General features: G+C 47.6%; 1 protein-coding gene across 2 annotated transcripts in view; it reads right to left on the minus strand.

Moving 5' to 3' along the window:
- The window catches only part of LOC136626236 (stress-induced-phosphoprotein 1-like), a 74,895-nt gene extending 69,058 nt beyond the window's left edge, over positions 1-5,837 (minus strand). Inside the window, exon 1 of one of the 2 annotated variants that reach the window (XM_066601110.1) lies at positions 5,748-5,837. Coding sequence is in view for 1 of the 2 variants with exons in the window: in XM_066601109.1 (XP_066457206.1) it covers positions 5,687-5,802 (116 nt within the window). In the remaining variant the exon portion in view is untranslated. Of the gene's footprint in view, positions 1-5,686 lie in introns of both variants that reach the window. The other variant, XM_066601109.1, reaches the window with a different exon arrangement.
- Positions 5,838-17,160: the final 11,323 nt, after the last annotated feature.

Here is a 17,160-nt window from a genome sequence, read left to right on the forward strand (position 1 = left end):
CGGCTGCTGTTTACACTCATCATTCATGATTTTAAGCTGCATAAACAATGATCGCTGATTATTCAGTGTAAACAGTAGCAGTTCAGTACTGAATGGCCGCCGTGTTAGTGAATGGAGAGGGGCAGGAGAGAACGAGGAGGGAAATCTCCTCCAGCCGCCCTGCTGCAAGCCAACAATGCTCACTCCTGTGCAGCAGCACGAGAGCGAGTACATGCGGGGACGAGTGTCGGGCATCGTTTGCCCGACAGTCGTCCCGTGTAAATAGGGGGTTAAGGCCGGGCTCTCATAAGCAGGTTGGATTCCGCATGCGGGATATTCCTCCTGTGGCGACTGCATATAACATTACATGGTGGATACTCAGAAGTATGGCTGCCCGCGTAATATATAGATGGCTCAAGTTCAATATACTGGGAGAGACTAAGGGTTCTTTTTCACAGGCATATGCGGGTTTCAGTCACGTAAATACGTCACAACATTCCTGCATGCTTTTGTGTGCGCAGATACACTGCGTATTTGCGCACGCAAAATGGTACTCAGAAGGGCCTGTTGATGCGCATACATTTCCTGCGTATTTACGCTGGCCCATTCACTTAAATGGAACATGCTGTGCATTTCTATCGCCTGAAAAGAAATACGCAAATGTGAACGAATCCATTGTAATCCATGGGTTCTATTCACTGCGCATTAAGTGATACGTCACTCCCCCTGTCGCCATACGCTTTGCATGTCTGCATGCAGAAAAATTTAAAAAATCTGCATTGTACATCCTACAGCATGAAAACCACTTGGACACGTCAGATACAGATTACATGGATTCTGCAGCAGATAACACAGTGTGAACATAAGGGCCCATTCGCACGAGCGGACCTTCTATCCATATTTTCACAGACTGAATATAACTACTGAATTAAAATTGGTGAATTCAGAAGTGCGTATTTTACGTCCAAAAAAAAAAAAATTTAATTTGCAGCATGTCTCATATTGGTTTATATCACATACCAAAAATTGCCCATGAAAGTCTACGGGAGTATATAAAAAAAAACAAGGAAAACGGATGTTACGTGCGTATTCACTGCAGGTTTTTTTTATTGCATATTGCCAGGAGACACTGCAGGGGGGGGGGGGGGGGAATCATCAATTGGGGCTTCTTGTTCGTTTTTTTTTTTTTTGAGGGGGCCCCCCTCCCACATGTCAAAAAGGGAGGGCACCTGGGATGGGAAAAGTCCACGGACGGAATTTTGATGGGGCAGTTGATGCGGAAACGCTGGTTTAGGCTGGGTTCACACAGTGCGGATTTGCTGCGGTTTTGCCGCGGACTGCCGTTGCATATCCGCACTGCGGCAAAACTGCTGCATTTGCAGTGCAATGCAGCACATATGAGTTTTGGAAAAAAGCTGTTCTCACAGGACAGATTTTTTCCGCACAGCCGCAGTGCGGAAATGCAACCGCGGCGCGGTTTTCAAAGATGTAGCATGTTCATTCTTCTGTCTTTTCCGCAGCGCTTTTTTGTCCATAGACCTCTATGGACGCAGCAAAATACGCACCAAAATACGCTGCAAAAAGTAAAAAAAGCGCCGCGGAAAAAAAAACCGCTTGCGGATTTTTCAGCAAGAAAATCCGCAGGGAAATCCGCAAGCCAAAATTAACCTGTGAAGCGGTTTTGCCGCAGAAGGAAAAACCGCAGCAAATCCGCCCTGCGTGAACCCAGCCTTAAGCGTCGGAATTCTACACTCAGATTTTTTCCATTCACAGGGAAACTTCCACATGCAGGTCCGCGCCAAAGATCTTGGGTCTCGCTGCAGTTTAGAGGCGGAATTCATGCTGAAATTGCGCCATGTAAACAGCCTTACAGTATAAGCAGACACCAAGGAAATTTCCTGCAAGTAAATCCGGAATGAAACCCGCACGCGACTTTGTTGCGGACTTTATGCAAGGTTTAAAAAAATAAATAAATCTATGCTGCGCGTGTCCGACGGCGAGCAGCCGGGTCCATCCGCAGTACAGAGAAGGACGACAAAAGGCAGGTATGCAGGGTCGCCGACCAGGCACAGCGCAGTATTCCCACATGCAAAATCCAACCCGTTCGTGTGCAGGCGGCCTTAGGCTAGTTTCACATGGCCATATTTGCACACTCAGAATTTGCGCACGCAATTCGCAGAGAGTAGAACCCAGAGATTTCAACTGGTTCATTCGCATTTCCGTATGTTGCGCACTTATTTTGATTACGCAAAAAAAAACAAAAAAAACATTCTGCATTACACAAAAAAAACACTACAGTCAGGCTCGTGAAAATACGCATACTTTTGTATGAAATCGGTCTACTTTCCGGCTCACAGATGGGGTTTTCTGAGCAGAGCCCCCCCCCCCCCCCCATCACACGGCGGCCAGCTACGTAAATAGGGTATACGGACGGGAGTCGTCCCCATGAGACATTTTGTGTCCCCCTCAAAGTATACGATTCCAGTTTTCTTAGTGAACCCATCCATAACCACACATTACACAAATCGCGGAGCCGTGAGATGCCAGGATTCACGTGCGCAGCGTCACCGTCTGCACAGTCACATGGCTCCTCGCCGTGATCTCAGTCCGGCTATCAGGGAGATGGAGCCATTACCGGCGGTGACTCACGCTGGAAATTCTCCGCTCAGCTTAATGGTGTTTTGCATAAACAGCGAGCAGCAGAGAAAAAAATAAATAAAAACCACAATACACAATTTAGGCAGCAGCAAAGCAGCAACCGCCCCGCCGTACGCAGCGCCGTCACGTACGTCCCCGACACCAATCCCGCTGGACAGCGACTCGCGCCCCCTCTGACGGACGCACTGCAGTTGCGTTTCTTCGGGCGGCCCTGACAGCTGCGCAGACGCCTCCGTCAGGGATCCATTACTTCAGGAACGCAGCGCTATTGTTGCCGTTAAACCCTTTTACACGGAACGGTCATCGTACAAACTTTCCCTGGATCGCGGAAATCTGAACGATAATCGTCGGACGTAAACACCGCCGGCGACCGAACGACAATTAATCCGCTTATCATTCGTCCTTCAGGCATAAAAATCAATCGCCGATTGGCCCGTGTGAACAGGCGGCGGTCCATCTATGAGCGACTGCCTGTTTACGCTGAATGGAGGCGGCGACTGAAGCGATCCACGGTCTGCCCCCCCTCCACTCACTGAACAATGTGTAAAAACACCTGAGTTAGCGTCGCGGCTGTCGGGCGTAAAAGGGGCTGAGGTCAAAGTCGTCCAGTGATAACTGCTCAGCGGGTGAAGGCGGCGCAGGTCGGACATCCTTCTGCCCACCTCCATTCACAGTGAACAGGCGGTCGTTTATAGATGAGCCGCTGCCTGTTCACACGGGCCGATCAGTGTTTGATTTTTACGCCCGCCGTATGACGACAGGTAAAATGGGGTCACGCCTGAACGTCGGTACACACGGCACGTACACGTACACACACACACACACACACACACACACACACACACACACACACTAAAGAGGGCTTTCCAGCATTCCTGCGAACAGTCTTCCAGCTGGACCCCCTCACTACAGCTACCACCATCTGAGGACATGATATCACCCGCCATTCCCGGAAACCCCCTAAATTCCTCTACATGCCATTCTACCGCATTGCCTTCAGCTGAGGGGCTACGATTCCTACAACCAGCACACTCAGTAGCTGAACGCCAAAACGTACAATATACCACAGATTTACAAATAATTTCCTTAAGAAAAAAAAACTAAAACTACGGCAGAAGTGAAATCTGTGGAATTCTATTAAAGGTGGAGGTAGGGGGGAGTCAGATGACCAAAGTCGTGTCCAGCACTCGAATTAAATACGTCAGTGCCCGTAGCCCAATTATATCCCACTCTACCCTGATATCGGAGATTACGGTTTCACTGTGTGATGCGCAAATGTGCAATTTTGCTCTTCTATGCACAACGGGGTCAGAAAGGACAACAATTTTCAACAGATCGCGCCACCAAGTCACTGTCCCGCCGTACAACAGTAAGGCCACTCTCACAAAAAGCAAAACAGCGCGATTTTGATTTCAGCGCAGGCCCCATTGAAATCAACGCAGCGGTAAAAAGCGCATGTGTGGGATGGCCTAAGACTCGAGGTATACAGACTTTTCCCGTATCACCTTCTGATCTAGCTTTTTTTTCATTTTCTGCTTTTAGGCAAGTGGTCTACAAGAGCTAAAAACGGCAACTCCCACCGCGCCTCACAGCGTTGCAGGTGACGTGCATGCTGGGAGTTGTAGTTTCACAAGAGCTACTATGTATTCATCCGAGTATTATGCAGCAACAGCTCCCAGCACGCCCGGAGTCACTCCCGCTCGCTCTTGCGAAACTACAACCTCCCAGTGTGTGGCCATTCATCAACCGTGAAACTACAACTCCCAGCATGCCCCGCCGGTCCTGCTCCACCTATTGCGAGACTGCAGCCAATCTTTTAGGGAACTACAACTCCCAGCATGACCTGCCAAGTCATTGTGAACCTACAACCCCTAGCATGGCTGTGGATGACTGCGCACAACACAATGGCGGCAGCGGAGCGACAGGTTGCAGTTCACCATCATGCTGGGAGTTGTAGTTCACAGAGCACGCTGGGGGTTGTTGTTGAATTAGGGCGCACAATATTTTGCGGTGCAGAAAAATCCGGACATTTAACGTACGGATTTGCAGTTAACTTAATTCTGCCGGCAATTCCACGTCAAAATTAATTTACGGGCGGATTTTGACAGCTAAATATTCCAGCGTGGGAAAGCGCCCTTAGGGACCCTTTCGCACGGGACAGTGTTTGTCCGCACGGACATTTCTGCGTCACAACATTACCCCTGTGCAGCTTGAATTCCGCACCCGTTAAAATCCGCAAGATTAAATTCCACAGCAGAATTAAGGCCACTGCAGAATTCCTTTTGGGAATTTCTAACATAGAGGATGGAATTTCGCAATTATTGCGTTCGCCTATTTTTTTCCAAATCGCTATAAATTCCACAGAACGCATTTCGCACTTTAAAAAAAAAAAAAAAAAAAAACACACAATTGAATTCGCACTAGTTGCCCAAAATCCACATTTGCGCCGCATCTTGCAAACAATTCCATCTCATGTAAAAGTCCCCTAAAAGCATTTTCTGCACGGATTTCACGTCGGAAACAGCATTTCATTGAGTTCTACGGGATTCCAGACGGTAATCGTACGAACAGCAAAAATTTTCCAACATACAGATTTGAAAGAAAAAAAAAATCGCGCTACAGACAGAAAAAAAAAAGAAAAGAGCATAAAAAAAGTTTGACGCACCCAAATCTGCAGCAATTAAAAATGCAAATCCATAGCAATAATCTCATATTCCACCGGCAGTACAACATGCAGCAACTACCACCTATTGTAGAACTACAACTCCCAGCAATCATCAGTCATGGCACTACAACTCCCAACATGCCTGTCACTCCCTCTAGTAGGACTATAACTCCCAGGATGCCCAGCCTGTCACTATCCATGGCTTGTAGAACTATAACTCCCAACATGGCCTGTCACTCATTCTCCATGTTTTTGCAAAACTACAACTCCCAGCATGCCTTACAAGGCTGCAGATGACAGGGCATGCTGGGAGCTGTAGTTTCCCAGAAGCTGGAGCGCAGCAGGTTGCAGCCACAACTTGTAGCTGTGTGTAGATCAACTCACCCCGTAGGGCAGCACCTGGCGTCCTCCCGGGCACTACAGACACCCCGCTCCAGGCACCCACCTGCCCGCTCCCCGGTAACGCTTCGACTGCCGTCCTCCTCCAGCAGGCGGCACATCCGCTCCGGTCCCATCACCCACTCCCGGAGGCTCTGCACCTCTATACCTCCGCCTTCCGCTCCCAGCCCTCAGCGCTCCGCCCTCCGCCCGTCATAAACCACGCCTACCACATGCCAAGCTGTAACGTCATGCTCCGCCCAGCTTGTCGTAACACCGCCCCTCCGGTGAGAGCCCGGCCCACCCGTCTGAAAGTAAAGCGCGAATGTTCCGCCCCTATGCCAACCCCGCCCCCTCGGCGTTCTGGCTTCTCCGGAGTCTCCACGTGTTCCGCCTCTCGGTTTGTCCGGCTGTCCCGTATGGTGATCCCCGGGGAGGAGCGGGGGCGGCTACGGGACGTGCTGGCTGCCAGGGAGTGCAGGGCGCCACCTATAGGGAGGACACTGCATAAATAGCAACTCCCTAAAATCTGTCTGTAGTGTTGGGACCTACTGAAAATAGCGAGAAGGGAAATCCTGCAACCTGCATTAGATGGGAGCCTTGTCGTAGGAGCTTACAATCTAATTCATTACTTAGGGTCCATTCACATGGGCGTATTATTATGCCCATATTTTTTACATCAGCAGAAGAACGCAACCCGATTTAAAGGGCTATATAGCCTAATGAGTTCCCTTATTCAATGGAACTGCACGCACATTTATGCGCCCTCGTTGGCAATGGGAACGAACCCATTGAGACTAATAGGTTCTATTTCCTACATGTTGCGCGAGCAAATACGCGCACAAAAACACTCGCGTGAATCCGCCATAATTGGTCCTTCTTACATCACTTTGGGAGTTTTTCGCGCAGAGATGCAATGTGGACGTAAAAGACACGCACGCGCATCAAAAATGCGTGCAGCACGTACGCACGCAGTAAAAATAGTGCATTAGTCACAGAGCGAAATTGCGTATGCCGTGTGAAGGAGCCCTTACGGTCTGAGTACGGACCCGTTGTATTATGGCATACGTAATCTGTTTTTCTAATGCCGCTCACTGTGCAGGTGTAATGATGCGTCATTTTATGGATATGGTTGTCTTCCCTGGTAGCGCAAACCTTGGGTTCCCGCAGGGGGGTCCCACTTGTGTGAAGGTGAAGCATGAACGAGGTATTCAGGGAGTCCTGTTGGTCTGTGTAGAGTTCCGCTGCAGGTGGCCTGGGTTGGTATTGCAGGTGCAGTTTCATTAAATTCAGTGCAGTACCAACACTAGCCACTGCTCTATGGTCGGCACATGCTTCCTCCACAGACCATAGCAGCAGCGGATGGGGGAATCAGTTGATTGGCAGGGATTCCAGCGGTGAGAAACATTTTTTGCCCCCTCAATCTCTAGCACTCGGATGTAACTGTAACCGCTGCACCTTTTAGGGTGCGTTCACATGTTGCTGATTTGCTGTGGATGTTGGTGCAGATGTACCCTTTAGTGGTACGCCAGGAAAATCTTCAGGGCTTGCTGCACTGACCATGCAGTTAAACCCCGGAAGATCTCCGTGGACAGCTCTAGTGCTGAAATCTGCAGAGCACTGAGCTGTCATCTGAAATGTCCCGGGGTTTTTTTGTTTTTTTTTACAAAATTGTTCTAATGTATTCTTTCATTACAAAACAATGTTACAATGTGATTGTTGCATTCCTTAATAAATACTTCCGAGATTAAATTGCATTGTTGACTCATTTAAAAAACCTGCCCTGTGAGCCATGACATGGTAATAATAAACCTGCCGCTGAAGGGGTTAATGGAATTAAAACTGAAGGAATTAAATCTGATTCAACAAATCAGCTACCTGTGAACACACCCCATATACACATTATTTGTAAACAGCACTTGCAGATATTGATACAGTGTTTCGAGTCTAAGCCAGAAGTGGATCCAGCAAGAAGTACAAGTCCTTCCTTCAGGGACCTTTTAGGCCTCCTTCCCACGAACGGATTTACGCCGCGTAAATTCGCGGCAAAAATCCGCTGCGTTGCCCCCTGCTATTAGGTTCTATTGAACCTAATAGCTCAATGCTCACGATGCGAAATTCCACCGCGGAATTTCGCACCGTGAAATCTCCCGTCCTCACCCGCGGCATGCTCTATTTGCCGCGGGTGTACGCGCGGACGGCTTCCATTGCAGTCAATGGAAGCCGTCCATTCACGCTATCTCCCGCTGTAACACAGTGGAAGATAGCGTGAAAACGCTTTCCCGTCTACCGCCGCTGCGTCATATGACGCGGCCGGCGCGTCACGTGACACGGCCGGCCGCGTCATGTGACGCAGTGGGCGTGTCACATGACGCGACGGCGGTGGGCGGGGAAGCGTCTTCACGCTATCTTCCGCTGGTAAGTATGGGGTCTCTGGGGGGCGCCGTGACGGGCTTCACTGCGGAATATTCCGCTGCGGAGCCCGTCACGCTCGTGTGAAGCCGGCCTTACACGGGACGGAATTCTGTCACAGCCAAATCCGCAGTTTTGGATTAGATACTAAAATCCGCAGGTCTAACTATGAATTTGGAAGCGGAATTGCGGGCAGATTTAAAGGCATTTTCAATTCTGCATCAAAGTAGCCTGCGGATTTTGGTGCAGAATTTACCGCGGCTCGCGGTTCGTCAAGCAGCCTATTTCGTGCTGTTTGAAAGGTCCCTTGTAGTTACTCACCTGAGAGAGAGAATAAGTGTGGGAGGCGTTCAATGTCAGTTCTGTTACTAAGGGAGCTCCACGTACTGCAAACTAGATTATTCCTTGCATCTCAGAGGGATGGATCCAGAAAATCAATCCATGGAGATCTTACAGATGACGCCACTGCAGAAATCTTTACAATTGCCTTCCAGGAATATATTGATAGATCTATTGGTTGGAGGTACGAGGCGCTGATGGGAGGTACGAAGCGCTGATGGGAGGTACGAGGCGCTGATGGGAGGTACGAAGCGCTGATGGGAGTTACAAGGCGCTAATGGGAGGTACGAAGCGCTGATGGGAGGTACGAGGTGCTGATGGGAGGTACGAGGCGCTGATGGGAGGTACGAGGTGCTGATGGGAGGTACGAGGTGCTGATGGGAGGTACGAGGCGCTGATGGGAGGTACGAGGCGCTGATGGGAGGTACGAGGTGCTGATGGGAGGTATGAAGCGCTGATGGGAGGTACGAAGCGCTGATGGGAGGTACGAGGTGCTGATGGGAGGTACGAGGCGCTGATGGGAGGTACGAGGTGCTGATGGGAGGTATGAAGCGCTGATGGGAGGTACGAAGTGCTGATGGGAGATACGAGGCGCTGATGGGAGGTACGAGGCGCTGATGGGAGGTACAAAGTGCAGAAATCTTTACAACTGCCTTCCGGGAATATATTGATAGATCTATTGGTTGGAGGTACAAGGCGCTGATGGGAGGTACAAAGCACTGATGGGAGGTACGAGGCGCTGATGGGAGGTACGAGGCGCTGATGGGAGGTACGAGGCGCTGATGGGAGGTACGAGGCACTGATGGGAGGTACAAAGCACTGATGGGAGGTACGAGGCGCTGATGGAAGGTACAAAGCGCTGATGGAAGGTATAAGGCGCTGATGGGAGGTACGAGGCGCTGATGGGAGGTACAAGGCGCTGATGGCAGGTACGAAGCGCTGATGCGAGTTACGAGGTGCTGATGGGAGGTACGAGGCGCTGATGGGAGGTACAAGGCACTGATGGGAGGTACGAAGCGCTGATGGGAGGTACGAGGCGCTGATGGGAGGTACGAGGCGCTGATGGCAGGTACGAAGTGCTGATGCGATTTACGAGGCGCTAATGGAACGTATGTCAGCTATTTTTTGTCATACCTTGTGTACATTTTTAGATATATCAAATAACATGGCGCAAATAACGAATGGGCTGTAAACTTCAGCGACCAATCAGAGAGAAGCCTTTCCATCTCCGGAGCTAATGCCTGGCTTCCATGTCAGGCGATACATTTGCTATTTGCAGTTGAGACTTTCTCTCTCAGTAATCATGAAATGTTTGCATCCTCTGAAGATGTCAATCGCTCCGGCTTTAATCATCGGGAAGAAGCTTTTAAGAATGATGGAGCTAAAAATACGTTTTCTATGTACCAAGAACTGGGCTTTACTGCAAGACAATTACAAAGAAGTGATTAGAATTCTGAGATGTCCGCGGTTTCTAATGAGGCGACAGGAGGAGAGGAAGAAGTCAGGAAATTGGGAAGAAGCTGTTTTAGCAAACACACATTTATTTGCAGACATCGAATTAATGGTTTCTGCTTTGAATTATAAAACGTATTACGCAAATGTTGGTACTCGGCCCAAAATCCCCTTCCAAAACGTTTAAAATAATTGGACTCCTATTGATAAAGGAAAATGGAAGACGACTATTTAAAGTGACACAAGGACTTCCCCATTTTTTAGGGCATTTTGCTTAGTTCATGTGCGTTAACCTCCTGCTGATCCTATTTCAGTGGCGGTTCGGATACGTTTCTGTTATAGCAAGGGCAGAATGTTGTCGAAGTTGTAAGGTCACTTTCATATGGCTGAGAAAATTGCGCGAGATTTGTGTGGTGCGAGATGCACAAATCTCACACGAATATGAACCCCACTCTTTTTTTTTTTTTTCCCTGCATCGTGGTACGTGAAAAAAATCATGGCGTGTCCTATCTTGGGCGTTCCCTTGGGAAAAAGAACACATCTAGAACTCATTAGGCTTGATAGTCATTTAACTCTTGGGGTGGTTGTGTAGTGACCCAGTACATCATGCTGGTCCCTTCCTTAAATGTCATACATGTTGTCCTATGTAGATGCACTGTGCAAGCCTGTCTTGTCATATCCAGTGTGTGTGTTGCACAGCTGCGGCGCTTGAGACGTTAACTTTCAATAAAATCCAAAGTCTGCACGTAAATGTATCAAGTTTGTCATGTCATGTGGTATGAGAGAGGATATAAATAGGAGTGATTGAGAGCGGAAAAAGGTTTTCCATCTTGTCTGCTGAGAGAGCCTAAAGTACAGAGCCACATGAAGGCACCTTCAGCCTCCTTGTGGTGAAGATGGAAGAGGAGGAGAGATTTCTCGTGCTGATTGTGTTCTGGATGTAAGCGGAGTGAGTCCCCCCCCCCAAAAAAAAGTTAAAGAGCACTTGTAAGTAACTACTTCCTCTCAAGGCCAGTGCGGAGGTACTATCTGATTGTTTAAGTTTCCTATGTGGCCGTCTAGAGCCAGGATCACTGCGTAGAGGTACACCCTTTAATTGTCACACCCACGCATCTTCAAGTTGAGGTGGAGGTACTGCAAGAAAATAGTCTTTAGTCACATACGCGCATCTTTGAGCCGATGAGAGCCATGTGGAGGTACTCCGTGTGAAGTCATTTGCCTGCACTGTAAAGCCTTTAACTGAACTGCCTTGCAGTAATTGTCTTCAAGTTTATCAAGTAAAGTTTACTGCCAGGCTCTAACCGTTCTTAGGGACCTGTGGTACTAAGAAACTGTCTGAGACTGCATTTATTCGCCGAGGGTCATACCGGTGTGTGAAGGAACAGTGGCGTCACCCGTGACAACTACAACCCCCATTCTCCTCTTATTAGCATTCCCTCTCCTAGGGGTGTCTTTGGTGGCCTGCAGTAATACTCTGGCACTGGCTGCGTGTTATCCCTCCGGGAAGGAGTTTGGTAAATGCCGCTGTGAGAAGCCAGCACTGTACCCTCCCAGCTCACCACTTATGTCAGGTGTCGGGGGTCTCCCTATGGGACACTGCAGTTGTGTCCCATGTGTAAAAAACCATGCCTGGTGCGCAGAAAAAGTACAGTAAAATATGCAGACGCACTTATAAAAAAGATTTGTTTATGCCACAAATACATGCGAATTTGAAGCCACCCTTATTGTAATGGATGTGTTCAGGTTCTCTTTGTAATTCAATGCTATGTTGGGTCCTCCAGAGCGAAAAACATTCTTTGTCTTTTCTCTCTCTCTAATAGATGAGAGTCTTAAACAAGGTCTCCCATCTATTAACGGGAGTTGTACCAAAATCTAAGCTTTTCTCTAATCCATGGGTGTCCTGATGGTCCCTGCATGAATGGAGCGGAGGATGAGCATGGGTGCCACTGTTCCCTTTTTTTTTACAGACAGTGGCAGGGATTAACGAGCGCTTATACTCTGCAATTTCTGGTGCTATCACCAAATCAAATGGAGTGGTAGTGCGCATGTATGTCTTCCGTTCTATGCATGCGAGGAATGTTTGGACCCCGTTATCAGGATTGTGGGGGTCCCAGCTGTCACATATCCACTGATCATAAAGTTATGTGGATAGGGGATAATTCTAGATTTTGGTACAGCCCTTTTAACTCAGCTTTCCTTAACAAAGTCTATAAATATGAGTTTTCTAAACTAGACAACTTCTTTAAAGTAACCCAACAGTCAGGTGCTCAAAATTGATATGTAAGTCAGTACCTGCAGGGGAGGATTAGCTGATAATTATTCTTCCTCACTGTTTGCTGCTTAGCTGTTTTTTTTTTTTTAACTCTGCTCTATTGGGACAGATCTGTGACTATAGTTTACCTACAGTGTCCAGTCTGAGGTAGTTTAGAACACGCCCCCTGTGTAATTATTGGTTCAAGCTGCAGGGAAGGCGGGAGGTATCTCAGACTACTTTCAATTAGGCACTATAGTGCTGAGCTAAAAGCAGCCAAGGAGCAAACACAAAAGAAAACTACTAGTAGATAGCAGGTAATCACTGTCCATAACATCAATTTTGAGCTCCTGACTTGAGAGTTGCTTTAAAAGGGTTGTATGAAGACTGCAAGTTATTTCCTATCATGGGGATCTCACTGCTCAGGGATCAGAGTTCTGTGTCTCCGGTTCTCCTCATTGTGGGGTTACTGCAACCCCCACTCACCCCACACTGAGGAACAGATTGAATGGAGCGCACTAGAGCTCCTGTTATAGCATTCTGCTTGGATCTGTTGTACTACATGGTTTCCAGCAGCACAGCTTGATTGAGCTTCTTGGGTATGGATTCTTCATCATCTAGGACAAGGTAGGTCCCAAGGTTCCTGCACGGGGTCGTCCATGTCAGGACGATTGCCCTGCTTGCAGGCAGGTTTCCTGGGGTTAGTTGTCTCGTTAGAGTAGGGACCCACGATACAACAAGGACCAGTGAAGTGGGCTAATGGGCTTAAGTATCTTGGTCAAAATACAAACAAATACCTCGTATATCCTATAGTTATTTCATCTGGATGTGTGTGCGGTATGCAGGTGAGTGTTTTGAGTGCGTGTTGGTCATTGGTTTATGTCTGTCCATGAGTATGACGTCCGTTTCACAGTTCTGCATTTTTGTCTGAGTTCACCTGTCCGTGAGTATGAAGTCCGTTTCGCAGTCTGAGTTCGCCTGTCGGCAAGTATGAATTTTGTTTCGCTCTTCAGTCTGAGTTCGGCAGGTTGTTTTTGGCATAATAGCTTCATTCATGGTCAATGGGGCTGCTGAGATAACTGAGTGGCACCCACTCATGTATTTCTGTCAACCCTATCGAAAAGAATGGAGCACTGACCGTGCATGCTTGGACAGCGCTCCATTAATGCTGACGTCACTACGGAGGAAGAAGTGACCCCCACAGTGACAGAAAGGGACATGGGAATCCTGTTCTGCTGATCGGCCAAGAAAATCTCTACCGATCATCAAGTTATCCCCTATCCATGTGATAGGAAATAACTTGCATTCTTGGTACAACCCATTTAAGTAGAGCCAACGATCCCGTATGTTATACAGTTTGCTGTAAGTTAGCAAATCCAACACGAGGCTCTATAGTTTGGTCATGTTCCAAAATTGGTTGCCAGCTAACTGTGTAAGGTCAACATCAGCTACTCGCATGACTTTCCTGCCTGAAGTCCAATAAATATTGAGGACAGCGAGATAGATACAATGAGAAATGTTGTTACAGAGTATCAGCTTGTAGTTACATAGTCCATGGTTACATGATAACATTGGAAAACACAGCTCCATACACTTGAACCTATCATCTTACCGAGTCGGCCCAGAGGAAGGTAAAACCCCCTTGAGGCAGTTGTCAAAAAAAAAAACTCCTGGATCAATTACCTATATCAAAGCAATCTAAAAGAGGTAACTTCAAGTATCATGTGCCTAAAAATAATCAGCATCCTGGTGGCCGAGAATGTCCATCTCGCTGCTCCAACAGTCCAAAAAAACCTCTCCGAAGGGTATGTTCACTCCTTACGGAGATGCTGAAAATCTGCACCATTTTACATTCATCGCTACGGAGCGAAGTTGCACCTGAACAAGGGAAATTCCTTCCCCTTTGCCGGGTTTGCAAACTCCGCACCAAAGCCCGGGAATTTGGAAAAAAAAAATGCTGGAATATAGGTCCTGCCCAAACTTTCCCGCACTTTGTGCGAAAAAATAGGGAATGTCCCATCTTTTCTCGGCCGTAGCATTCATGGCTGAGACATCCAGATAGTGAAAATGAAACCACTGAAATCCTATTGAAATCAGTGGCTTCGTTTGGTCCCATTATCCAGCCGTGATTATCACAGCCATACAAGGAGAGAAAAATACATTTGTGTGTTTTTGCCCTTAGTGGTCAGTGGGGGTCAGCACCCAGGCCCCCACTGATCAAAACTTCTGACATGTCAGAAGTTTGTAAAAAGTTTAGTCATACTTTGATTTGTGTTTTAAACTTTTATTCATTGGGTATATTCTGACCACCCTTGATGTATTACATAAGTTTATCACAAGCCTTGGCAGCAGCTGCCTGACACTGGCTGATAAAGGTGAATCATGTAACTATGGGGCGCTATAGTAAATTTTTGAATGGAGCCCCACATCACCATGACCACTTTCAGCAGCAAGTTCAGATTAAAAAATGCTCTTGATTATTTTAGGGCTCGTTCACATCAGCGGTGGCCAGGGGCGTAACTATAGGGGATGCAGGGGATGCGGTTGCACCCGGGCCCGGGAGCCTTGGGGGGTCCATAAGGCCTCTCTTCTCCATATAGGGAGCCCAGTACTATGAATAAAGCATTATAGTTGGGGGCCCTGTTACAAGTTTTGCATCAGGGCCCGGGAGCTTCAATTTACGCCTCTGGCGGCAGAGATTCCGTTTCCGCTAGAAAACAGGACGATATAGTGCGGCAAGCTGCGCCATTTCATCCTGTAAACTCCGGTAAAGTGCCAAACTGCAGGTTGGAAGCCGAACAGACCCAATTATAGCCAATAGGGGTCCGTTTAGCGCAGTTTGGTTCCGTCTTAAGAACTGAGCCGGGATATGGAACTCCTTAACGCTGATGTGAACAGACTCTTAGAAAGACACCAGTCAGGTACAGAGTGGAGACTAAGGCCAATTTCACACGGGCGATAAAATCGCGCAATTTTCAGGCGAAGCGAGAGTGCGTGAAAATGCTGAATTATGAGACCCATGCTTTTCAATGGTTTCCTTCACATCTCCAATGTTTTCACTCATTCAATGTTGTGAGAGAAAAAAAAATTGCGGCATATTCTATCTTTCTGCGTTTTGTGTTTTTTTTTATCTCCCATGTTTCCCATGAACCTGCGATTTTCGTGTGATGTGTTTTTTACCATTAGAAAGTTCTATTATTTTTCTCGTGTTAAAGTCGCAAGCGTCAGCGATGTTTTTGTGACTCTCAGGCATCTCATGAACAAAATTGTGATATCTCCGTGATTTTCTCGCGGCGATATCGCAATCACCTGTGTAAAACTACCCTAACAGGGATACTAGCAGGTAGTATGGGGGGGAGGGGGTATTGTGTCCTCTTCTTTCCAGTATATTCTGCTGTGTTTCTCACTGGGGCGGTAAATCCTCCAAGTTGCAATCAGTTTGGTGCGAGCTACATGGGAGGTGGCGTCTAAGGCAGGGTTCCCCAACTCCAGTCCTCAGGGCCCCCAACAGGTCATGTTTTCAGGATTTCCTCAGTATTGCACAGGTGATATAATTATTGTCGGTGCCTCAGACATGGCCACAGGTGTTCTTACTATAGGAGATCCTGAAAACATGACCTGAGGACTGGAGTTGGGGACCTCTGGTCTAAGGGACCTTTCATAGGGGATGGAATAGGCCGCAGGACACAGCGCAAGCCGCTGTAAATTCCGCACCAAAATCCACAGGCTACCCGCACATTTTAATGTGTAACTGAAAATGGCTTAAAACCTGCCGGCAATTCCGCATCAAAATCTGCAGTAAGGCCCAATGTCCACGGACGTATTTTAATTGCGGAATCTGCAGTTTAAGCCACCCATAGGGGAACATGGTCATCCGCAACTGAATTAAAGCATGCAGATTTGATTTGCAGACCTTTAGGCGTGTAAATCAAATCGCAGCATGCTTAATTTCAGCGCCTTTCCTGCGCGAACATCTTCATTGAAGTCAATGGAAGCCGTCCGATCCGCGGGAAATCAGGAATTCGAAAAAAAAAAAGGAGCTCTACTGCGCATGTGCACCGGCCGGCACTAGCGCACGCATCTGAAATAAAGAAAAAAGAAGGCCTGGACAGGTACGCGCGGTCCACGGGCAGGGTTGGATTCCACTGCAGGCTCCTGCATGCAAAATCTGACCCGCCTGTGGACATGAGCCCTAACAGCTGTGGATTTTGGTGTGGAATCCCACATCTGAGGATTTGGCTGCGTCCTGCGATGTAACTCCGTCCCGCGGGAAAGGTCCCTTAGCAGATTGCTATAGAATAAATAGAAAATACCAAAAAAGAACATTTGTACCAAACAATGAGTTATTTCCAGAACTATTGATCTTTTCTTTCATTCACGAACTTATCTCTCTGTACCAGAATAATATGTTGTGTTCTTTGGTAATTCCTCACTGAACAAGGTGTCCACAAACAATTCTCTCTTTGACCCGCTGCTTCATTTCTGATGTCATATTTGGAACAAGGACCTTCAAAGAGTAAGGGATGAGCAGAAAGAAATTTTCATATGCAGACCAGTGGAATCTGACGCTCCGGTGTAAACCTCTGGGACCGTTCACACGGGACGGAATAATCCGCACGGCGAACAGCAAGACCAGGTAAATTCTGCGCCAAAATCCGTAGGCTACCTATAACGTGGTATTAAAAATAGCGTAAAACCTGCCTGCCAGTGCACATCAAAACCCGCAGTTAGCACTGATTCACACAAACGCATTTGCGCATGCAAAATATGTGTGCGCCATATGCAGTGAATATAACCCATTGTTTTCAATGCGTTTGTTCCCACGAGTGTATTTTCTTGTGTACTGCGCTCGAACATAACACATATTAAACTAATTTAACTTAATTGCGCAATAAAATCATGCTTGTGTGGTTTTTTGTGCATGCAAAAAAATACAATAAAATACGCACAGGTGCTCGCCAAAAACGCACGCAAACTGCAGCCCAAATGCATATACGCCCATGTGAAGCCTCAAACCCCATTTATA

This window comes from Eleutherodactylus coqui, chromosome 4 (genome assembly GCF_035609145.1).
Source record: "Eleutherodactylus coqui strain aEleCoq1 chromosome 4, aEleCoq1.hap1, whole genome shotgun sequence".
NCBI lineage: Eukaryota > Metazoa > Chordata > Amphibia > Anura > Eleutherodactylidae > Eleutherodactylus > Eleutherodactylus coqui.